We start from the raw sequence: 24,736 nt of genomic DNA on the forward strand, positions 1-24,736 counted from the left end.
GGATATGCAGCATCTAAAATGTAATTTTCTGAAGGGGGTGGGTAACTTCATGAGCTGATAACTATGATACAGCTGCCACCCAGGAAGGTTATCATAACAAAATATTATCTATAGACATGGATCTTTTTCAAAAATCATAAGCAAGTTTTGTCACCTTGAGTGGTGCTGATATCTGGTCTGGGGTTTGGGGTTTTATGGACTTATTTTGATGTATGAGCAATGAAAACAGTTCTGAGTTTCTTATAAATCAATTTAATAGAGAACATAACTCCACATTAAGATAAAAAGAATATCTTTAGTTACAATTATGAGGTTATAAATGCACACACACATACACACACACACCATGTAGTGATAAAAACAAAAGTCAACACCACTTAGGACACTTTTGGTAATATTAAAAATGGAGTGGCTCTCCCTATGATATGCGTTTGCCACTGATCAGAATATTGAATAGCTATAAATTGTTATGTTGATTTTTTCCAAGAGCCTTGATTATTATAACAAATCATATAAAAATAAAATCAAAGGAATGTCGTCAAAGCTTATAAAATATAGACTCAATCACATGATGATACATTATAAATGAATAAAATGTTTAAGTGCCATGGATTGTGTGAAGGTTGTGGTTTTCTCTCTGATGAAACTCTTCTGCCCTCTAGTGGTAGAAAGCTGCAGCAGCAGACACGAACACCGGTCACGCATCACATGTGCTCTGGGTGGTTCTGTAGACAGGTGATGAACTCTTTCACCTCTTTGCCTTCAAAGCAGATCTTGTAAACTGCTGAAAACAAAGGAAACCTGCAGGAGAATTAAAAATGTGCTTTATCAATTGCAAAAACAGAAAAGTCACTGAGAGGTCAAGTCGCGAAGCGGCTTTGCAGTGTTTTGTTCTTCTGGATAATTAGACCTCTCGATGCCGTTAACTCTGCCTTGAAATGAAAAACAAGTTGTTCAATCCTAAAGATTATTGTTTTCATTTTTAAAAAGGCAGGTTTAGTTCATACATTTTAATAAAGTCCAGGGAAAACAAGTAAAAAGCACCTTTGTACTTTAAATATGCCCACAAATATCAGCAGAATTCCTGTTAGTTTTACAAATGTTTCTGCTGTTAAATCCTATTAAGAAAACGCTTGAACACATACTCATCGTAAAACAATTAAAATTATTCCTTTAATTGCAGAAACTGGGATTTTCAAACATGTGCGTGATTCGTGGGAGCAAGCGGACTCACTTGTCGACCATGTCTCTCTTCTGCAGGATCCTGTAGACCTCGGCTGAGGTCTGCGGACCCTGGAGCTTCTGGCCATTGAGCATTTCTGCCTCCAGCTCAGTGATGGACTGTTAAAGAAGACATGTTTATCAACAGCTGCACCTACATTGGTTAAAACTATTAATCAGGTGAGGTTTTTCCATCTCCTCCCACTCACTTTGGACGTCCTGACGAAGGCCTCGGCCACTTTGCGGTTGCGCCCTCCGTAGCAGGTGGTGATGAGGTCGGCCACGCCGCAGCTTTCCAAGAACGTAGTGGAGCTGACGCCTCCTTGGAAGAAGATCTTGGCAAAGGCGATCATCTCCATTAGGCCCAGCCGGATCACGGCTGCTTTGGTGTTGTCCCCGCAGTCCAGGCCGTCGCAAAACCCGGCGCCCACAGCCACGATGTTCTGGCCACACCGAGGACAAGGACAAAAATGCATTAAAAACATTTCCAGCAACAAGAATAACTACCGTATTTTATGGACTATAGGCCGCTGCATGTAAGCCGCATCGGCTCTATTTTTTAAAAAAGAATCAAAAAAGATATACAAGCCGCACCTGCATACATCTGATCTTTTTTTTTTTTTTAAAAAGATATGCAAGCCGCAGATATTTATGTTGTTAGATTAGATATTTACTACATGTACAGAAGGATTTTGAACTGTAAATGATGTTTGTACCTAAATAGATCCTTTCCTAACAGTGTCTTTTAACACGGCAGCAACTTTGCTGATTAAAACGGGACAGAACCAAGAGAAAATAACCAGTATTTATTTATCTATTTATCTGTTTGAAATCTGCTTCTACCTACTCCTATCTGCTAAAGAAGAAGTAGCGTATTCTTCTTTGCATTTATTTTGTCTTAGTTTTGATTCTAATTCCGGTTAGAGCGCTCCGAGCGGTGGAAGAAAAATCCACAGAATAGCTGCACCTTTGTATAAGCCGCATGGTTTAAAACCTATGAAAAAAGTAGCGGCTTATAGTCCAGAAAATACGGTACATCTTCTCCGACGCCCACCTTTAAGGCTCCACAGAGCTCCACTGTGTGGCTCTCAGGAACAACAGTGATGCGAAAGTTGGGAGTCTGCAGCATCTCTTTGAATATGAGGCCGTTAGCCTCGTTCTTCGCTCCTGTTTCAAATAAAGCATGGATCAAAAACAGAGAAGTAACATTGTGCATCGACTATCACAACATGTCAGCATCTAACCGATCGTAGTTTCGCAGAACTTCTCGTCCGCCACCTCGTTGGCGATGTTTGCCCCCATCAGGACGCTGACTTCAATCTCCAGTTTCTCTCGGATGATGTCGGAGATGAGCTTCAGTCCCTCTGGTCCCTCGTCGATGCCCTGGGTGACAATCACACATTCAGCAGCAGCGTGAGAACTTTCTCCACATCCTTCAGCTACCTTAGTCTGCTGCGACAGCTTCCCCTCCTTTAACCTTGAGGAAAGGAGGTAGGAGAAGGCTGGATCTTAGACTTTCTGACTTTCAGAACGCAAAGAGTCAGAGTAAATGGGCAGCTCTCTGACTTATCCGTAACATCTACTGGCTCACCTCAAGGATGCATCCTTTCCCCTCTGTTGTACATACTGTATACACATGACTGCTGTAGCACTTTTGAAAACTGTCATATACTGAAGTTTGCAGATGACACTGTTATAATGAGCTTGCTGAATGGTACTGAGACTTCACATGGTCCTGTGTTTGAATACTTTTTGAAATGGTGTGAGGAATCTTTTTTACTCTTTTACCATGTTGTCTGATTGCTCACATCCCTTACATAAACAGTTTCAGTTTCTACCATCAATCAGTTACTGCTTAGACTCCCTTTTGCAAAGACAAACAGATACAAACACTCCTTTGTTCCTCCGCTATTGTTCTTTTAAATGCCGGAAGGAAAAGGTAGTGGGTGAAAAAGCCTTCACTCTTAAGCTTAGGTCTATACTATGATGTGTAACCTATTGTAACTTATTATGTATATTTTATGTATATTTACCATTGTGTGCTTATCCTGTCGCGAAACTAATCGCCCCCTTGGGGACAAATAAAGTAATAGATTGATTGATTGAAGTGCAGGCTTTTACTTTGATGAGCGATATCCCGATGGTTCCCTCCGTCACGTGCGGCTTCATCTGATCGCAGAGTCTGTTGATGAACTGGTGTGGGATAACGAAGACGAGGAACTTCGCTCCCTTCACGGCTTCTGTGATGTCGGGGACGGCCACCTGGAGAAGCATCGATGACAGATCAGACGCTGAAATATGTGGAACGTGTCAAAGTTTAAACACCTTTCATCAAACAAAAGATGTTTGGGAAACTGAAGGAAGCTCAATAACTTTACTCACCTACTCATGTGCAAAGGTCTTTCCACACCCAAAAGTTTCCACCAGTGGAGTGTTGACTCTACCAAACCTCTACTGGGTCTAAACCAGTCTGTCTAAAAGATCTGCCGATCACTTTGAAAGGCAGGAGAAGTACTAAATGCTCTCCTGGTCCCGGCATCTACAGTTCAAAGCACTACCTTCTTTCTGGGCGTGTGCATGTCAATGTATGTGCAGCCGCACCTGCAAATATATGACTGTTCTAACATCCTGCTACAATAATGCAGACTGAAATGAGAGACTTTTAGATGCCGTAATCAGAAGGTGTGTTTGGAGAACACAAAGACTGCAGAACACATTTCTAACTATTACGCACAGAGGAGGAGTGATCATGGTTTGGGGTTCTGTTAAAGCCAGGGTAATAAAAAGCTTTAAATGAGTACCGACTGTGCAAGGAGCACAAACTTTTGCAACAAGATCCTTTTTAGATATTTTGCAATACCACAATAACGGTGTGCTTTGCATCAACTCTCCTTTCACAAGCGTATCTGTTCTGTTTAACTGAGTTTTTTTTTAATTATTCATTCAATACTTGAGATGCTTCAGTTACGTTTCTTTGGCAGTTCAGACAATACCTGTTTCTGGCTGATTCGGGTGTTCTCTCTAAAAACTTTGATCAGCTGGATACACTAACAGTCGGCTGAGGGCCCTATTAGCTCTGAATTTGAGTCTTCTTAGCATTCGCAGGAGTCCGGGGTCGTTTTATGGGACATCAAATGTGTCGCACGTCTGCATTATAACAACCCGCTCTGCAATGAGAACTTTCAGGAACTTATACAGGGCCCAAAGAAGTTCCTACCTTGGGTTAGGTACTTCAACCCCCTCCCAGAAAAAAGAAGACTGAGTGTGAGATGCTGCATGGATATGCTGTAATCCACAGGTGTGCCCCTATAGATCAAGTACCACAGGAAGTGGAATTGACGTGATCCCGTAGTGCTAAGGAAGGCTTTGAGTCTATTTGGCCGTTGCAGCGTGAGTAAGCACCAAGCAATTTACAAACAGCAGATGGAACTGGCAGGAAGTCAGAAGTAAAAATGCTGAGGACAACCAATTAGATTAGATTTTCAGTGAGTGGGCCCCGACTCGTACATGGACATTACATCAACCTCTAGAGGCCGTGGGTAATTACCTGAGAGCTTTAGCAGAGAACTGAACCACATTCGAGTCATGATTCAATTTACCATTTGAAAAGCTCAGGTATATAATTCTAGAAGGATGATGATCCTCACATGATCTCGAAACCTTCAGGTAAAAATGATAATCAAACACATCCGACGAGGCAGCTGAAAGAACCGAGGAAAAGGTCATCCCTCTTGCATTTTAAACCGGACTCACGCTAATAATAATTACCTATATCAGATGTCTAACTATAATCTATTCATTTTAAATCTAAAATGATCTTTAATCAGACTGTAACGTCGACAATGTGGCATCTTGGCTCCTTTTATCTATTTACCTTTTTAGATTAACACAAGTTTCAGTTAGAAGCATATTTTACAACTACAGATAGTGAACTTTATCCACAACAAAGACAATAAATGTTATTACCGCAAGATGGATTTTAATTTATAGGGCAATAAAACCCATCTGCATCAATCTGTGTTCTCTCTCACTGAAACACAGGAGATATGTGGGTCAAAGTTAATTCATTTCCACTTATTTATGTAATACCTTAATGAAGACGGTCTCCAGAGTATAGAGGTGCACATGTGTAACTTGTAGATGACAGATTGGCCTTCTAATTAAACTTACCACATTCTTGGGCAGCTTGTGACCTGGCAGATATTTGACGTTTTCGTGCTCTGTGTTGATGATCTCGGTGAGCTTCTTCCCGTTGATGACTTCCTCAAAAACCCACATGTTCACAATGGGATCGAAGCGGTTGTTGCCTTTGACATTGTGACCAACGATTTTGGCAATGGAGGAACCCCTGGAGGGAAAAAAAAAAAACACAATTCTGAATGACTAAATGGATGATTTCAGCCAAACAGGTGGCACAATGGACTGAAGTCAATACAAGTATGGGCTTGCATGAAGAAAAAACAGTCCTAACAAAGAGGACTTCAGGGAACCCGGCTTAGGACATGCCTGCCTGTGCATGAGTGGAAAACCAGATCTTCTTGTAACCTCATTTTTAAACGGACAGCAGTTCTCTGGTGTGATACATACAGATAAAGAAATCCTATTAGGTTACTAACACAAAGGGTTTGCTCATCTTAATCCTGCTTCAGTTAAACGCTGACTGCACACAAATCATCAGGAACTCAGAGACCACTCTTGCTTGAGAAACACAGAAAAACCATGAAACAGCATTGAAAAACAAATGAAAAGTTACCAGTTTCCAGATCCAACGATGCACACTTTCTTCCCAGGCATGTTTTTATGAGTGGCAAATCCTTTCTGGGGACTGAGGAGTCTGTAAGATCCACGGAGAGTCTGCAGCCACTTCCTCATCCGCCCTGCACTTAAACCAGATTTTATGGTTCTGCGTTAAATCGACGCAGAGCCTACGGCGTAGGGTCACCGTACGGTGTGCGTCGCCGCGTACCTTACGCTGTAAGCTCTGCGTCGATTTAACGCAGACCCATAAATCAGCCTTTACTCACCGGTTCACCCGCCCCTCGCTGTCACAGTCACGCCTCCACTTTTAGCTCAAAATCAAACATACACCACGCTGTATCGTGATACTACCACTAAATGTTACCATTATCGACGCATTGTGTGCGTTTTTAACATTTCCATTCCGATGTCAGGGGTTCGTACTGTAGCCTACCGTCGAGCTGTCCTGCTGAGGTCAACCGGCTGCAAAGAGTTTACAGCAATAAAGTAAACCTTTCTGTGAAGTGTAACAGTCTGTTATTACTAATTATTGTCAGGAAATGTGCGAATCTGCCGTTCCCGCTTTCTAGTCTTGACTGTCTGACCAATATTGGACAGCAAGCAGGTGTTTCGTCGCAAAAAGGAGCCCTACACTGAAACAGCATCCGCGGGAACGCGCACATTTGTTCCCATATTTGTATCAGTTGTTTTTAATGGTACTGGAAATAAAAACGTGAACAATCGTCCAGTTTGAAGTTCAATCGCCTTAAAAGTAATGATGAGGGTTTGTGTTACTCATTTCTACAATTATGGGAACGGGAACTGTCCCCAAATGCGCGTTCCCGCAACGAGGCTCCTTTTCACTGCGGGTGATTTTTGCTACATTACACCAGGCAGGGTGGTTTACGATACTTCCGGTCAGGATATTTTCAAAATAAGGCTCGCCTATTCTTTTCATACTTTGTCGACAACTCGCGAGGTTAAGTACATTCAACTGCATAATAGCAAAAAAAGCCCAGCAGAAGTCATTCTTTGGGTCATTTGGATCTTTTTTAATTTTCTTTGTGAAGCACTTTGAATAACCTTGTTGTTGACTTGTGATATACAAATAAACTTGCCTTGCCTTGTTGCAATAGGAGTTCAGTGCCAAGACATTGCTAAATATATGATCACACATTTATGTTTTTTATATTTTTGATGCATTTTTGACAAAAAATATAAACAAACTATTAAAAAAAACATAAAAAGTTAAGAAAAATATATACTATAATGTTTTTTTTTCTGTACAATGCCAGTAAACGCTTTATTTCCTCCTCTCAAAGCCACTGTTTGTTAACATATCAAATTAATCATCACCACAACTTTGCCAGCATTTGATGGATGTGTTGAATGGAATCTGAAATAAAGGACTGTCTCAGAAAATTTGAATATTGTGATTTTTCTGTAATTCTGGATTCATTACAAATCAACTGACTGTTTCTGACTGTTTCAGAAAATTAGAATATTGTGATAAAGTTCTTTATTTTCTGTAATGCAATAACAAAAACAAAAATGTCATACATTCTGGATTCATTACAAATCAACTGAAATATTACAAGCCTTCTTATTATTTCAATATTGCTGATCATGGCTTACAGCTTAAGATAACTCAAATATCCTATCTCAAAAAATGTGAATATTCTGGGAATCTTAATCTTAAACTGTAAGCCATAATCAACAATATTAAAATAATAAAAGGCTTGTAATATTTCAGTTGATTTGTAATGAATCCAGAATGTATGACATTTTTGTTTTTGTTATTGCATTACAGAAAATAAAGAACTTTATCACAATATTCTAATTTTCTGAAACAGTCCTGTAGGACACGTGATCAGGTGTTGCCAGGCAACCCCTAAAGGCTGATTTATGGTTCCGCGTTACACCAACGCAGAGCATACGGCGTAAGGTACGCGGGGACGCGCACCGTCCGCAGCGCGTTGCCGCGTAGCCTTCGCCGTAGGATCTGCCTCGATTTAACGCGGAACAATAATTCAGGCTTCTCCCCCTCATGCCTTTTTACGATTTTTTTATTTTCCAATTTTTACCTTTATTTTTATTTTTTATTTATTTATTGTTAGAAAATTGGATATTATTATCATTTTAATTTATTTTTTTTATAATTAAGTTTTATATTTTCAATCTGACTGCGGAAGCGGTCTGTCGTCATCAGTCACGTGACTGTTCCCCTGCTGGAGCAGTAAATATCCAGGTCGAGCTAGCAGCAGCAGCAGAGGCGTCTTTATCCACCGCTCCGTCGCTGTTTGGGCCGAGCAGACCAATGTTTCCCCACCGTTGTTAGGCGGACAACAGCCCCGGCGTGTGCTCCATCTGGTCCCCGGGATGCCCCGGCGGCCGTGACTGCGGAGGAGGCGGGTTCTGTGGCTGGCCCCGGGCTAGCAGGCTGAGCTGATCGGGACGGGCTTCGCTGCTGGATCACCATGCAGGGAGAAACCGCGGCCATACGGCTCTCGGAGAGCGAGGGCAAGCTGGATGTGTTGTTCCCCCAGAACAGGACCCCCAGCTCGGGCAGGGCCAGCGCCAAGAGCTGGCAGTACAGGTGAGTTCTGTCACCTGAGTCCCGGCAGTGATTTAGGTGATACTGGTCCCAGGTTTCATAATCTTCACATGGCAGTTGACTCACACTGGCCTTTGGACAAACCTGTCTGGAACCAGATTGATCTGTGTGTTTACCTTTGTGGCTTAAGGCAAGTTTATTAGTACAGCACGATTCAACACAAAGTGCTTTACATCAACATTAAAAGCAGCGAGACACAAACAGTAAATAACAAATAAGATGATAAGAAAGGAGGTACAATAATAAAAGGCACAAGTTGTTAAAAAGTAAGGGTGTTCTGCCAATTTCTGCTGCTTTGCTTTGTCATTTTCTTCTTGTCTAGATACCTCTCTTACTTGTCCAATATATCCATTCTTTTTCAATGTTTGAACCCAAATTATTAGTTTTGTTTTGTATAAAACCTCCTGAGTCGAGGTTCATAAAAGGGTAGGCATAATAAGCCTTGGCTTCAGCCTATACCATTCCTATGCCACTTAAAATATTGGACCTTTTTTATGTTGTATTATGTTGTATCCAAATGGACCGAAATAAAAACTCAAAATCAATCAAAATGCTACCTAATGGTTTTCTACCTTTTGTAGAGCTGTAATTTTACTGTCTTTTACTCCCTAAACCACTTCCTTTTCCCCCAAGTGGTCCTTGTCACTTACCAGGCCGTCATTGTAAATAAGAATGTTCTTAATGACCTGCCTGGTTAAATAAAGGCGAATGACTGAATGAATATCAAATAAAGCCATAGAATTGTTTTTTTTCTCTCTCTTTATCGTATAATGTTCACAAAGTGTAATGCAATTCATGTCATGGGTAGTGTATTTTGAAGGAACAAATACTCAACATCCCATATTATCACTTTTACGTCGTGCAAGAAATTATTGACGTGCCAATCAAACTTTGAAAATCGACTGTGTGCATGCGCAGAACCACAAAGTAGCATTTGGCAGAACACCAGCAGTAGAGTACAGCAGGTAAGTATTTAATTTAAGAGTAAGCTTGAGTAAACAGTAATGTTTCTAGGCCTGATTTAAAGGAGCTGACAGTTGGAGCAGACCTCAGGTCTACAGGAAGTTTGTTCCCCCGGTGAGGAGCAGAATAACTGAACGCTGCCTCACCTTGCTTGGTTCTGGTTCTGGAACCACAACAAACCAGATCCAGATGAACCTCAGGGGTCTGGGAGCTTCATAGGAACTAACAGATCCAGCATGTATTTTGGTCCAAGACCATTCAGGTTTTTGTAGACCAGCAGTAAGATTTCAAACTCTATCCTTTGACTCACTGGAAGCCAATGTAGTGATTTCATGACCGGTGTAATGTGGTCCAGTTTCCTGGTGTTTTGAGTGTTTATCCTCTCCTCTCTTTCTGCTAATCTCTTCCTAGTGATCACATGGAGAATATTGACGGCTACTTGATGAAATACACCAACCTGGTAACTGGGTGGCAGTACCGGTGAGTATCGATCCCTCTCTACTTGATCAATTGGGGGTAAATAAAAGAAATCAGTCCTAACCAGTACATTATTTTTATTCTGGTGTCTGTTTTCCAGGTTCTTCGTGTTGAACAATGAAGCAGGTTTGCTGGAGTACTTCGTCAATGAGCAGTCGCGGCCACAGAAGCCTCGCGGCATGCTCCCCCTGGCTGGAGCAGTCATCTCCCCCAGCGATGAAGATTCACACACCTTCACCGTCAACGCCATCAGTGGAGAGCAGTACAAGCTCAGGGGTGAGTTTACCTTATATAACCACTTCTCCTCAGTTAGAAGAGGTGGATTTAGCTTCGTCTGGGCCGTCTCCTGGACTCATATCAGTTGGTTGCGCTTTATCGACGTCTGTCAGGTGCCTTTTTAACTCCGGGCTTTCTGTCGTCATTATCCATCTTGTTCTCAGAGTATTGATCTGGATGTTTTCCATTATCTTCTGCCGGTGAGGCAGGAGCACACGGGGATCGATCCTGAGTAAGATTACCTCAGAGTGGCTGTGAGGAAGTTGAGCGTAACTTGTTTTTCCCCCTTGGTGTTTGTCTCTGTAGCTACCGATGCCAAAGAGAGGCAGCACTGGGTCAGCAGACTGCAGATCTGCACGCAACACCACACAGAGGCCATGGGGAAGGTAAGACACCCCCCCCCCTGCAGGACCACACCTCAGTATCGCTTCCACATCTCTTTATTTGACAGTAGTAGTAGGAGTATTTATGTCATATCTTTTGGTTGGCTGATGTGTCGCCTTTAAGTAATAATGCAGCAGTGCAAACTGATTTTCTTTGGAATTTACTCTGCTAAATTTCTTCATCCAACTAAAACACGTGATTCATGACAGGATGTGAGCTGGGAAGTTTTCAGTTTCCTGTCTTCTTTTTCACTCCAAAGGAAGATATTTAGCAGTGGCAATAGATAAAAAAAAGTAAAAACTTGGAAATACTAATGTTTATGTAAAAATATATCAGGTTTCAACCTGTGCTTGTCTGTGTATTGATCTGAAGACTAGTGTGTTGCCCACAATCTGCTTTAAATGTCTTGAGTTACACGAGAACTCAAAGCAGAGGGCAATGTGGCTGGAAATAGTTTGGAGATATTTTTAGAATACTTTTAATTGTATCAAAGGTGACTGTTTATAATTGATGATCAGTCACTTGGATCATTGTGGGTTTTGGTGTCAGGCAAATACATCATCCAATTGACACCCCTTTTTATAACTGTGCCATTATATTATATATTGATATGACAGAAATGAAGTAAAAAAAAAAAAATAAAGAAAACATTAAGAAAACAAAGTACCCCATTACTATTTCCATAGGATGGTAAGTTACAGCCAAGTGATTTGAGGTGGAAGCCATTGATAAAACTGATTATCGGCAGGTTTGAAAACCTTTGTAAAAGCAGATGTTTTGGCAGTTTACTGACCTGTAGAATTTTGCATTAACATCATGCCAACAGGGACAAACATAAGTAGTGGCCTTAGAGAGGCAATTGCTGCTACGCATCAATTGGGAAAAAAGGCAAAATAAAACACTTCCAGTTGGAGTTCAGTGTTCTACAGTGAGAAAGCTGAAACCCAAGGATTTCAAGAGTTGGTTGTCTTTGCAAATTCACCTCAAGTTAGACCGTGCAGAGCTCAGAGAAATACAAATAGACTCCCGAGAGCTACATCTCAGACCCTCATTGAGGATGTTAAATGCTCAGGTCCATGACAGCACAATGTGTCCTTGGAGGCCTCTTCTTTCAAAAAAAAAAAAAGAATTTGAGGTTTGCGAAATCAAGTAACTTATGAGAAAAAATATATGCACAGATGAGACAATGGTGGAGCTGTTTGTACTGTTTGTTTGGGATGATTCTTGCAGCCACAAGAACTGGGGACATTGTCACCCGGTCAGTGATGGACTATTGAAAAGACATGTACCAAAAAACTCAAGAACACAAAATCAAGGTTTTTGGACCTCAGCTCTGTTGAAATACTGCACCAAAGAAGACTGAGCAAACCTGAACCCTGAGTGACTTTTATTCTGACTATTCTGCTAATGTTTCCACTTTTTCCAGAGTAATCCCCCTCCCAAGTCCCGCAGCTACTCCATGGCGTCTCAAGGCAGCGGCAGCTCGCCCATGTCCGTGCGCCGACCCAGCCAAAACCCGTCCGCCATGTTCGGGTGGCCGCAGGGCCACAAGGGCTCGCTCTACTCCAGCAGGAGGTCCCTGCTGCCGGACCACCTGATGGAAGCCAGAGAGGTAACTCAACCACCCCGTCAGCTCCAGTACTGGCTTACAAAATGATCTAAAAGTGTCTTGCAATCACAAATACCAGTTATACACATCTGCTGAGTTACAGAAGATTTTTATAAAAAACATAGAAAAGGTCTGGATCTGACAGGAAGTAATTGGTGCTTACTAAATGCCTTCTTAAGATAAGATACATTTACTTAATTGATCCCAAGAGTCAGAGGTGATACATTGCTTAGTTAATGTTTGAGCTGAAGAGCGCTGGTACTGGAACGATAAAATGTTGATCTCATTTAGTGAGTGTGAGTGAATGAATGTCCACCAGAGGGTGCTGTCGTCTCCCTCCAAATCTCTTTCTTTCTTTTTTTTTTAAAAGGTTCAGTATGGGCTCAAATTAAAGCCATATTTTGTATCTGTAAATAAACTTTGTACTTGTAGAAATATTTTGTGCGTGTGCAAAAAAATATTTGTACTTGTAGAAATATTTCTGCGAATTTCCCCGCTGTGGGACTAATAAAGGAAATATCTTATCTTATTTTGTGCATGTCTAAAACAATTTTGTAGCTGTGGAATTAATTAGTCTGTGTGCAATTGGATATACAAAGCACATTGCATCGCCTACTGACGTCGCCGTCATATTGGATGTTCAAGACTGCGCTGCAAACTAATACAAGTAAATGGACTTATTTTCATAAAGCGCCTTTCTACAAAGAAATTTACGTTTTACGTCTCATTTATTCATTCACACACGCACTAATATACTTGGGAAACAGTTAGGCACCAAATATAATATATTTAATTTTCTCAGACGACAAAAATAAGAACTTTATTGATCCCACATAGGAGTAATTCATGTTATATCAGCTATAGAGAACAAGGTAGTGCCGAAAAACAATATATATCCCCCCTCACAAAAATAATAAAAATATAAAAACATATTTTCTTATCAACAAAGCATATTTTACATTTTTATACATTACATTACATTTTATTGTTATTGTTATTTTATTGTCTGAAAAATGGTTCAAATATGTTATTTTGTTATTTAAATTTTTTTTAATTTGTTTTGTTGATGAAAATATATGTCTCTATTTTTGTGAGGTACAAGTACAAATATTTTTTTCACATGCTCAAAATATTTCTACAAGTACAAAGTTTATTTACAGATACAAAATATTTATGGCTTTAATTTGAGCCCATACTCCAAACCTCAGAGCAGGTTTCGGTTTTTTAAAAGGTTGGTTTCTCAGGTTATGAAGTTTTGAAGCTGTACAATAGTTTAAAAATAGTGAAACCTTTTAATTGAATTCCTCCGAAACTGAACTTCAGGATTCTTGTGATTTCCTTCCAGATGATGAGCCAGGCCCAGGGCCAGCACAGAGAGCTGCTCCAGGGTATCGAGGGCCTGCCGGCCGCCCCCGGCCTGTCCCCCCTGGACCAGGACCTGCTGATGCTCAAAGCCACGTCCATGGCCACCATGACCTGCCTGAACGAGTGCCTGCACATCCTGCACCTGCAGCAGGTGGCCCGGCAGAGGAGCGCCCTGGGAGGTCAGTGGAGCTTTTCATCTACAAACCCCGTCCTCCACATGGGTTCAACAACATGTATAACCTCTACACTTTTTGTGAAATGGATGCATTGTCTTCTTTTTGTTTGGACATTTTAAACAAAAATTTGGTGCTAACTGAACACAAAAAAGTTGGGGAACTAAAAGTTGTCACTATGTTCATATTATCTTTACATTTAGTATGTTTTTAATTAATCAGCTTAACAGTTTGTGGTCTTAGGCCAATTTTCCTCTTCATGGTGCTGCGAGTGAGAGATCTGGATTAAAGGGAGGCTCGTACAGGCGTAAAATACAGGACTGTCTCAGAAAATTAGAATATTGTGATAAAGTTCTTTATTTTCTGTAATGCAATTAAAAAAACAAAAATGTCATACATTCTGGATTCATTACAAATCAACTGAAATATTGCAAGCCTTTTATTATTGTAATATTGCTGATTATGGCTTACAGTTTAAGATTAAGATTCCCAGAATATTCTAATTTTTTGAGATAGGATATTTGAGTTTTCTTAAACTGTAAACCATGATTAGCAATATTAAAATAATAAAAGGCTTGCAATATTTCAGTTGATTTGTAATGAATCCAGAATGTATGACATTTTTGTTTTTGGAATTGCATTACAGAAAATCACAATATTCAAATTTTCTGAGACAGTCCTGTATACTGAAAGAAAGTATTCTCTGATGTCAAAGCCCATCCAAACTCTTAAAGACTGAGGCTACGTTGAGACAGGACCGACATTTTATTTACTCGCTTCCTTAGCTGTAGATTTACTTAAAGCCACTCTGTAGGAATGCACATCTGACCACATGGGGGCATATAAATGTGTAGTGTCACAGACAGTAACAATGCGTGAATGACTGGATGGTCTGGCATGTCTCCACATCAACTTTCCCATTATATTCTGCCCCCGTGTGGTCAGAATTGTTATTGCAACATACAGTAGCACAGCTCCAAATGCAGTGAAGTCTCCTTTTTTTTTTTTACCCGTCTCTGTTTAACAACTTTTTGCTTCCGACAAAAGTTGATAACTCGTTCTTCTATATTTTTGCTCGTCTCCTTTTTTGGGCGTTTGTTGATCAGTTTAGCGTTGCTGCTTGTGCTGAACTAATTCTGGTCTGACAAATCAGATCAGATCGTCCTGCAGATCTTCACCCAATCCAGACAAACAACTCGTGTTTGCCGGACAGTGGAATTATTTTGCATTATTGATAGGAAACTGTAGCTATTCGTACCACCCGTCTCGACAGTAATTAGATCTCAAAACGGTTAAATATCCAATCGCTGCACTGTGCCGAGAGTGGTTAACGCCGTAAACATACAGTGGGGTAAAGCTCGCGGGCGTCCAGAATCTGCGTCAGATTCACTGATATCCGATTCTGTCCAGGATCATTTGAAATGGGAAAACCTGTCCCCGTTTTTCACGGCAGGTCTCATTACCTCATGTATATTTCATCAGGGCAGAGTCGGGGCAGCAGCCAATCAGATTAAGCTGTCCCACGCTGCGCGACGTGGATTTGAAGGAGGCCTGCGCACTTTTCAGTCTACATGAAAACACCAGTGACTTTCAGCCAATCAGAGGGCGGGGATGCTTCCTGTGGGCGGGGCCAGGTGTGCCGATACCTGTCCCGGCAGGAAGAGTTGGGTTACTCTCTCTCGGTCGAGGACAGCTGTCGAAGGAATAACCATCTGTTCAGTCAGCAGCCAGGCGACGGCGGCGCGTTGTGTGCTGAATGCTTGGCCCACTGTAAAGTGTGTGTGTGTGTGTGTGTGTGTTTACACACACCTTTTGAGTGTGAAGGGGGCTCGGGCGGGAGGGAGGGGGAGTAACAGCATGAGTTCCTCTGAACCTGACGCTCTGCACTCCCCGACATCCACAACAGGACCCACCATCGAGTGGCTGGGGCCCAAACTGCCCGACATCCTGAAGAACGGCAGCAGCTCCCTGGGCAGCTTCACGGCGGGGGAGGGCGACGGCGAGGGCGAGGGCAGCCGCCTGCAGCTCAGCACGCCCGACTCCTGCAGCTTCTCCGGGGTAAGACCTCTCTCGGTTAGACTTGCTCATCAGGGAAACTTTTCAACTTTTTGTCCTTTTCTTTTAAATCTTTAACGCTGTTTCTCTAAAAGTACAACTTTATCCCCCAAAGACAAATGGCACTAGTGTCTCATCTCTTCTCAATCCCCCTACCTCTGTGTCTCAGGAGCAGGAGGACATAGATGCGGAGGACGAGCTGGAGGACTCCTTCACAGACAAGGAGGAGGACCTGGGAGTGGTGGAGGAGGAGCGAAGCGTCATCCTACACCTGCTGTCGCAGCTCAAGCTGGGCATGGACCTCACGCGGGTGGGTCGAGTTCCACGTCCCCCCGAGCAGCGAAACAGGAACCAGAACCAGAGGAAGATTAATTTATTCATGTGGAACCCTGAAACGCAGAATGTTGGTCTCATGCGTCCAAAGATACCTGAAAGTTCAAGTCTTGTTCTTCTTTAAACTAGGGCTGCAACTAACGACTATTTTAATAGTCGACTAGTCACCGACTATTGAAACGATTAGTCGACTAATCGGATAATTAGTATTTTTTTCTTAAAGTTAGTCTGAGGTTGCTTTAATTATGTGGCAAATGATAATAAACGCAAGAAAGATGGGTACCTCAATGAAAAATAGATATTTTATTCAACTTCTTCGGACTGCATGCATTTAATTTAAAATACTTTTGTCAGGCACAGTCAGGCATAACGTTAAAGCTCTCTTTTAAAGCCAAAATACAGTTAATGTCTTACCAAGGCAAGTCTGTTTGGTTCAACTGTCCGACGTGCTTTCTCTTCAAATGCTCATGCATTACCGACGTGCTCCCGTGATAAGCAAGGTCTTCTTTGCAAACCTTGCAGGTCATCTTTTTATTCGGCGTATCCAGGCTAAAAGGCTCCCAGACTTTTAAATTTTTGTTACATGCAGCTGCTGTACAGGATGCCGTCATTTTTGTTTACCCTCTACCGCTCTCAGAGACGCTATCGTGCATACGCGACTCTCGGCAGAGATTGTATTGAAGTGAGACGCCTCACTCCATTGGAAAAACACGGCTGGCAACAATTGTCGTCAAATGCAATTCATTGTCGACAATTTTGATTATCGATTTTTGTCGAAAACGTCGACGAATCGTTGCAGCCCTACTTTAAACTACCGTAGACCATATCTGAAGTTAGTGTTGAAGGCTTGTGACACATCATGCGACTGGAGCATAGCGGCAGCCAGATTAGTGTTCATTTAAAAATACGTCACTGGGTTCAGAGTTACTCGCAAATCAGGGGGGGAGGCGGCACGGACTTGGGTTTTTAGCTCAGAAACTCGGATACGAGCAAGTCGGGTGAAGTGCGTCCCAACGAAAGCCAGTGAACCGTCCTGCGTCTTTTCTCGCAGATAGCTGGGGATGGGAGGCGCGGCAGAACCCTTTCATGAGAGGATGAAGGTGTGACTGGTCAGGGTAGCTGCAAGTGGGACGGAAAGTTAAAGACATTTTAAGAAGTTAAATCTGCTGCAATTTGATGTTTTTGTCTCAGATCGCTGTAACTCTTACTGTAAACTACTTATGTAGTTTAACTAGAGCTGGACCCGGCCGGCTAACATCCCAGAGTTGGTGTTGAAACTTAGTTTTCAGTTTCCTAGAAAGTGATGATTAGTGACTGCTGATCGTCGTCAGCAGATGTCTGGACGCCCCAACCAGCTGAAACTAGAACTTGTTTCTCTGTAATCGCTAGTCCAGGACACCGTCTTGGAAAGATACTCTATCCTCCTCTTGGGTTTCTCGTTTATCCGCGTTATCGACTCAGATCTAATAGACGTTCTGACCACAGGGTCACGGCGTCCGTCACTGTGACTAGTTCCTAAAAGGCTGGGTTTTTTCCCCCTCCAGGTGGTTCTGCCTACGTTCATCCTGGAGAAGCGCTCTCTGCTGGAGATGTACGCCGACTTCATGTCCCACCCGGACCTCTTCGTTGCCATCGCCGACGGCAGCAGCCCGGAGGACCGGATGGTCCGCTTCGTGGAGTATTACCTCACCTCCTTCCACGAGGGTCGCAAGGGGGCCATCGCCAAGAAGCCCTACAACCCCATCATCGGGGAGACCTTCCACTGCTCCTGGAGGGTTCCCCGGACGGCCGACTCCCCCCCGGAGCCGTCGCAGGGAAGTTCAGAGCCGGCGGCCCCGGCCGACGCCAGCGAGCCCTACCAAGTGCGCTTTGTGGCGGAGCAGGTGTCCCATCACCCCCCCGTGTCTGGCTTCTACGCCGAGTGTCAGGAGAAGCAGATGTGTGTGAACACACACGTGTGGACCAAGAGCAAGTTCATGGGGATGTCCATCGGCGTGTCCATGATCGGAGAAGGTAAGCAGGATCTGGCCGGAGAATAGGGATGTAACGATACACTAATCTCACGATACGGTACGATACTTGACATTGAGGTCACGATAACGATACGATATTATAGCAGTATTTTTGTAACAACCTTGAATGAGGAACATATGACTGGAAAACATTGTCTTAATTGTTTTATTTGAAAGACACGAAATACAAAACAATACTGTACGTTTGCCCTATTGTTACAGTTTGTAATGCTTTATAACTGTTTAAGTTTTAAAGAGAAAGCCAGGCCAACCATTTTCCACAAACTGAACTAAAAGTAAATGTCAGGTTTGCATTATGCATCTTCAGTTTCAGACAAGTACAAATATTTTGCCACAAACTGAATAGTTTCTCTCATTTATGATTTGACTTTTTTCTTTTTCCAGAAATTTAACAACTAAAATTAAATAAGTAAATAAATACATACAATTTTACACTGGAACTCAGCAGAAGTTGTCCCCGTGTTTATCCTACTCACCACCCCAAAAAGGTTTAATTTAATAAGGTACGGCTTAACTCTACACCAGACTTACATAAGTAAAATTTCAGAGCTCAAAACCCTGCAAGAGTCCCGTGATCGGGACCAAAACGGTACTAGTTTCTTCTGAGCGGAGGAAGATTTTGGTCCGAGGGTCAAGGCGCGGTCGGATGCGCGTTACTAGTCAACACAATGGATTAATATTAATAACCCAATATCGCAATACAGTTTGTCACCTCCACGACACGTATCGCGAAATTTCGTGGCACGATATATTGTTACCCCCCTACCAGAAAAGGAGATCAGCTGCAGTTTTTGCTGTGTTCTTACATCCTGCCGTCCTCAGGGTGTCTGCATCTGCTGGAGCACGACGAAGAGTACACCTTCACGCTGCCCTGCGCCTACGCCCGCTCCATCCTCACCGTTCCCTGGGTGGAGCTGGGAGGAAAAGTCAACATCAACTGTGCAAAGTCGGGCCACTCGGCGGTCATCACTTTCCAGACCAAACCCTTTTATGGTGGAAAGTTACACAAGTACGTCGCCGCCGTGGTTCAAATGTACTTACCGATTTTACTTGTGGAGGAAAGCCGACTTCCCGCTAACGTTCTTCCTGCTCCCCCTGCAGGGTGACGGCGGAGGTGAAGCACAACCCCACGAACGCGGTAGTCTGCCGCGTTCAAGGCGAGTGGAACGGCGTGCTGGAGTTCAGCTACACCAGCGGGGAGACCAGGGTGGTGGACGTCACCAAGCTGCCCGTCACCAGGAAGCAGGTCCGGCCCATCGAGAAGCAAGGACCAACCGAGTCCAGGTCAGAGCAGCTCCGCCGTCGCACCAGACATCACATTTATGTCGGGAACCAACCCAGCTCAAAGTCTGACATTTGGAAACTTGTCAAAGTTGTCATTGGAAGTCCTGCCCCTTTAAGGCTCTAATCAATATTTCCTGATGTGGATGTGTGTGTTCACGTGAGATTTCACCCACTTTCTTCTTTCAAAAGGCCTGAAAACCTTCCTATTCAGGAGAGCATTTAACTGTTAAGGAGAGTAGAGAGGAGACGCTGGCGTTTTTGTTCGCTGCTTCTCCGTCTCTGAGTTTTTAAATTATTATTGATACTGACCTTTTCTTGTACTTGTTTTAACTGTGTGCGCACAGAACTTATTTCACTGAGTGATTTTAAGTCTAGAATGAGTGCACTTGAGACAGCATCTCTGATTTGTAACTGTTTTAAATGATTTCCTTTTTTTTTTTTTTGTTTTATTTCCATTTTTTGTTTCATTTGATTTTATTTGATTTTAATATTTCACATCACACCTCAGTAAATTTTAATATCTGAAATCTTGTGCTGCCTCTTGGCCAGGACACCCTTGCAAAAGAGATTTTTAATCTCAATGGGTTTCTTTTCCTGGTTAAATAAAAAAAAAACTTGTTTTAATCTTGTAAGCACTCCGAGATTCCCTGAATGCAGAGTGCTCTATAAATAAAATCTATTATTATTTATTACTTGAATGCTTTTTTTAAATGATTTTCCAGGCGGCTGTGGCAGCACGTGACGGAGGCCTTGAGGCAGAAAGATATTGAAAAAGCCACCGAGCACAAAAGGATCCTGGAGGACCGGCAGCGGACGGAGGAGAAGCACCGCGTGGAGACGGAGACGCCCTGGAGGACCAGATACTTCGACAGAGACGTGAGCACCTCAGCACATTCGTGACATAATCCCGTCACTTCTACCCCATAAACATGTTTGTGGTTACCGTGACAACGCTGACGGCGGCATGTTTCTCCTCTTCCTCCAGGGCGACGGCTGGGTTTACCACAAACCCCTCTGGAAGAACTCGGCCTCCAAGTCCTAGGTCCTTCAGTCTTTTCTCTTGGATGTGGTAGATTCAGGAACGTGTGTGTTTGAGTGCGCCTGCACTCATGCATGCTGGGACAGTTGTGACGCGGGAGCATGACCTGCACTGAATGCAACACGGGGGCGGAGACGGACGCGGGGCGACGGGAAGTGTTGGAGTCCCGCTCATGATGCTCACCCAATCTCCAAGTACAAGTTTTTGTGCTGCTGGTCAGTTTTTGTTTTTTATATCTAGATATAATCCAACGTCACTGAAGCCAGATTCTTGGACAGGTTATGGTACTCGCCGCCTTAAGACCGTTTGATGACTGACGCTCCGAGTTCCCCCGGGTTTTGCTAGATTTCTTTACTTGTCAAGACGCCGTCGTGCTCAAAGTCAATTCTGTGGAGCTTTTTTATTTCCCAAAACGAGATAGAGAAAGTCCCGACTAAGTGCAGCGCTGCCTGGTAGATGAAATACTGAGACTGTTTCAAGACAAAACCCAAGCCACGCCCGCCGTCAACGAGTTTACACAGACGCACGTTTAACAGTAAAACGGTCTGAAGAGGAAGATTTAACACAGTTCCCACAATCACAACCGCATTTAGAGCTGCAGTTTGTAAAACTGAGTTAATCCTGTCAGTCAAAGCTGATTTATTTATGACATCCGATGATGGGATGGTACAGACACCCCAGATTACATCATGCTCACAAAACCCAGTCATTGATTACATGTTTATGGAAAAATTATGAACTGGGCCTTTAATCAGGCAGCGTTTCCGCTGAATACAACACTACATGGAATAATCCCAACATATCCTTAATTTAACGACTCAAAAATCACATTCTAATGGAAATAAAGTCAGAACTAAATCCTCATTTAACTTTTTATATGAATGGATAAATGTGGAACTAGATCAAGTCATGTCATAGACGGGATGGAAAATAACCCAAACTGATTAAACTGAAGCAGACCTGCGTCCCAGCTGTCCGTGTGCTTTGTTTCTTTTTAACTTTGGTTACTCGCATGACGACTGCACCAAGTCGACGAAGCCCGCGTCTGCTTGACTTGTTTCTAAATGTCTGTTCAAGCTTTTAAACCAAATTTTGTTTTTCTTGGGAATGAAAAGGAATCTCTCCCTTGAATGCGTGTTTCCTTCCTAAGCTGCGCTTTAATTGCTCTTATTTTCAGAGCTGCTTTTTTTTGTACAGAAAGTGTCTCGTTCCGTCTTGTTTCTTTTGAAAACGATTCCATTCATTTATACTGTGAAGCGTTTTTGTTTTTAAACCGCTGCGAAAAACGCGATTTTTAGCTCCACCTTCTCGCATCGTAGATTCCAGCCGGCCATCGATAAGCTCCTCCCTCCCAGTCTCGGTGCCTTATCAACTCTTTCTGCGCACGTCTTCCCCGCGAGGGAGCGCGGCGTCCTCATCCGTCATTTCCCTCGACCGATGCAACGATATCTGCGGTTTTGGCGTGTTTGGTTTCCTTTTTCTTTTTAAAAGAGAACTGTTGCTTGACTGAGCACTTTTATTCTAGTTTTTGACATTCTGCAGGTTTTTGAAGTCGACTTGTCTTGCTGACCCATGAAATGCACTGATGGTGAAGGAAACCTGATGTAGAAAAATGGATGTGTGATATTAATCAAATAAAACTACGTATCAGTTGGAAGCTGTGTGAAGGCTTGTTTTTCTGCTCCATCGACGGGTTTGATTTCATTAGAAAGGGTGTAAAATAAGCCGAAACGACCTGAGCGCTCATTTCTGCGATTTTCTCCGCGCAGAAGTGGATTTGGGCAATACTAAGTATGCCCTTGCTGTAGCCAGGTGCTGCTAATCATGAGCTATTTAATGAACTGCATGCAGCTTAAAGCAGTTCTTTGGGTGGTTCATGTGTGTATGAACACAATACAGAAAGGGAAAGACATAAGTAATTCTTCATTTCTAAGCTATTGAATGTTGCTCCACTGAGAAATACAGGACTGTCTCAGAAAATTAGAATATTGTGATAAAGTCCTTTATTTTCTGTAATGCAAAAATGTCAAAAGGCTTCCAATATTTCAGTTGATTTGTAATAAATCCAGAATGTATGACATTTTTGTTTTTTTTTAAATTGCATTACAGAAAATAAAGAACTTTATCACAATATTCTAATTTTCTGAGACAGTCCTGTAGTCACGAGTAGACATCTTGGCGAATGTTGAAGCACGGCGGTGGAGGGGAGATGGTGTTATTTTGCAGCTCATTTAGTCTCCTGTCAGAGCTGCAGTTTTGTAGTCATGCAACAGGAAAAAAAAATAATCAGAGCTGTGCATCAACTTAATTAACTATAGCAACGCTGTCGTGATAAATATCAAAAATAAAAAGAAATTGAGTTTGCTGTGGAAGTCTGGACCATCACTGGGTTGCCACAAACATTAACATTCATCTTACTAACTTGGGACTGCAGAGTCTGATTTATCGCGTTTCCTGAGCCTTGGACAGCCTGACCTGAGTGAATTTGCCCCGACGTCCAGTACTGGAATGATCATAAACTGTCTTGAATGTTTCATCCTTGCGAATCATCTCTCAACGTAGAATTGTGGATTCCAGATCGTTCAGAAATTACTGTATCCTTTTCCAGATTGTTGGGTAGAAGCTACTGCTCCTTGTAGCACCCTATATGTAATAAAAATGTAATAAAATTTGCACTTAACTCAATCGAAAATGTAATAAAATCCAATAATGTAATAACTTTACCAATAATGTAATAAAATATCCTGACGGATATTGTAATAACATTTTTACCAATAATGTAATACCTTATTACATTATTGGGAATTTATTACATTTTCAGGTGGGTCTTTTTTCTTTTTTTTTCTTCCAAAACTGATAATGTAATACTTGACAAATAATGTCATGTATATATTCATTTTCAATCCAGAGTTCTACATTTTGTGTTTTAAGTATCTAAGAATGTTATATACGCTGGATTTGAAACACCAGAATGACTATTGGGTTAAATTGCAGACTTTGAGTACCGTGTAATAAATTCCCAATAACGTAACAAAGTATTACATTATCGGTAAAAATGTTATTACAATATCTGTTAGGATATTTTATTACATTATTGGTGAAGTTATTACATTATTGGGTTTTATTACATTTTCGATTGAGTTTAGTGCAAATTTTATTACATTTACAGGAAATTATTACATTATAGGGTGCTACACTCCTCTAAGATCTTTGCTGATGTCCTGTTTACACACGTATAAATGTTCCGGACCATTAAACTGCCAAAAAACATTTGCTTTTATGGAAGTGCTCACATTTCACGATGATCAAATAGGCCGATACGTTAACTCTCAGCTCCTGGAAGCATTTAGACTTGCATGAAAACATTATCCGTCTTAATTACCCCCCCGTGAAATGAATCTCACCTGTCACTGCGCCGACTTGGCACCAAGTCAACTCTCCACCTGACGAGCTGTAAAGACCTCCAGCCCGATTCCACGCGGCATCTGGCATCTTCTCCATTCTTTACACATAAGCCGACAACTAACACCCACTTTTCTCAAAAACAAGCATCATTTTCAGACCTGGTACTTCTGGAGCAATTACAGTCAAGCCTGGTCTCGAGTTGTAAAAAAAAAAATCAGGGGGGGGATGGTGGATTTTATCATATGGGGACAGATAATTTGTGCTGATTACAAATAATATAATATATTACAAATAATAGCAGTGACCAAAACACCTGCAGAAATACTGCAGGAATGACATAGCAGCAGTTAAATGCAGCCTTCTGTAAGCTTTAAATATCCACTGGGCTTACATCAAATACATCAAAACACAACAATAAAAAACACTTTTCTGAACTTATCAATATGACTCTGTCCTTCAAAGGATAAGTAAAATGGATCACTGCAAAAACTCAAAATCTTAACAAGAATATTTGTCTTATTTCTAGTTAAAATGTCTCATTTTAGTAAAAAAAAATTACACTTAAAACAAGACTCATCACTGGAAAAAAAACAACAATTTTCACCTGTTTCAAGTAGATTTTCACTTAAAATAAGTAGAAATATCTGCCAGTGGAACAATTGTTTTGCTTGTAATAAGAAGATAAATGTCCCACTGGCAGATTTCTCTACTTATTTCCAGTGAAAATTGTCAAATAAGTTATTTTTCTGGTGTTATTTTTCTGGTGAT

General features: G+C 42.0%; 2 protein-coding genes across 2 annotated transcripts; one reads left to right on the top strand and one right to left on the bottom strand.

Moving 5' to 3' along the window:
* Nucleotides 1-236: 236 nt before the first annotated feature.
* LOC133425174 (glycerol-3-phosphate dehydrogenase 1-like protein) lies at nt 237-6,556 on the bottom strand. Its single transcript, XM_061715868.1, has 9 exons — nt 6,246-6,556; nt 5,975-6,103; nt 5,392-5,569; nt 3,343-3,483; nt 2,466-2,604; nt 2,276-2,388; nt 1,431-1,664; nt 1,235-1,341; nt 237-801 (listed from the first exon to the last, which is right to left on the bottom strand). Exons 2-9 carry the CDS (start codon nt 6,091-6,093, stop codon nt 705-707), a joined length of 1,128 nt encoding a protein of 375 aa, XP_061571852.1. The 5' UTR covers nt 6,094-6,103; nt 6,246-6,556; the 3' UTR covers nt 237-704.
* Nucleotides 6,557-8,201: 1,645 nt separating this feature from the next.
* On the top strand, nt 8,202-22,220 carry LOC133424972 (oxysterol-binding protein-related protein 11-like). The gene is made up of 13 exons (XM_061715593.1): nt 8,202-8,554; nt 9,947-10,015; nt 10,113-10,288; nt 10,595-10,674; nt 12,099-12,284; nt 13,627-13,825; nt 15,726-15,877; nt 16,044-16,184; nt 17,752-18,220; nt 19,063-19,249; nt 19,342-19,524; nt 20,247-20,400; nt 20,510-22,220. Exons 1-13 carry the CDS (start codon nt 8,436-8,438, stop codon nt 20,564-20,566), a joined length of 2,172 nt encoding a protein of 723 aa, XP_061571577.1. The 5' UTR covers nt 8,202-8,435; the 3' UTR covers nt 20,567-22,220.
* The last annotated feature ends 2,516 nt before the right edge of the window (nt 22,221-24,736 follow it).

Source organism: Cololabis saira, chromosome 24 (assembly GCF_033807715.1).
Source record: "Cololabis saira isolate AMF1-May2022 chromosome 24, fColSai1.1, whole genome shotgun sequence".
NCBI classification, from domain to species: domain Eukaryota; kingdom Metazoa; phylum Chordata; class Actinopteri; order Beloniformes; family Belonidae; genus Cololabis; species Cololabis saira.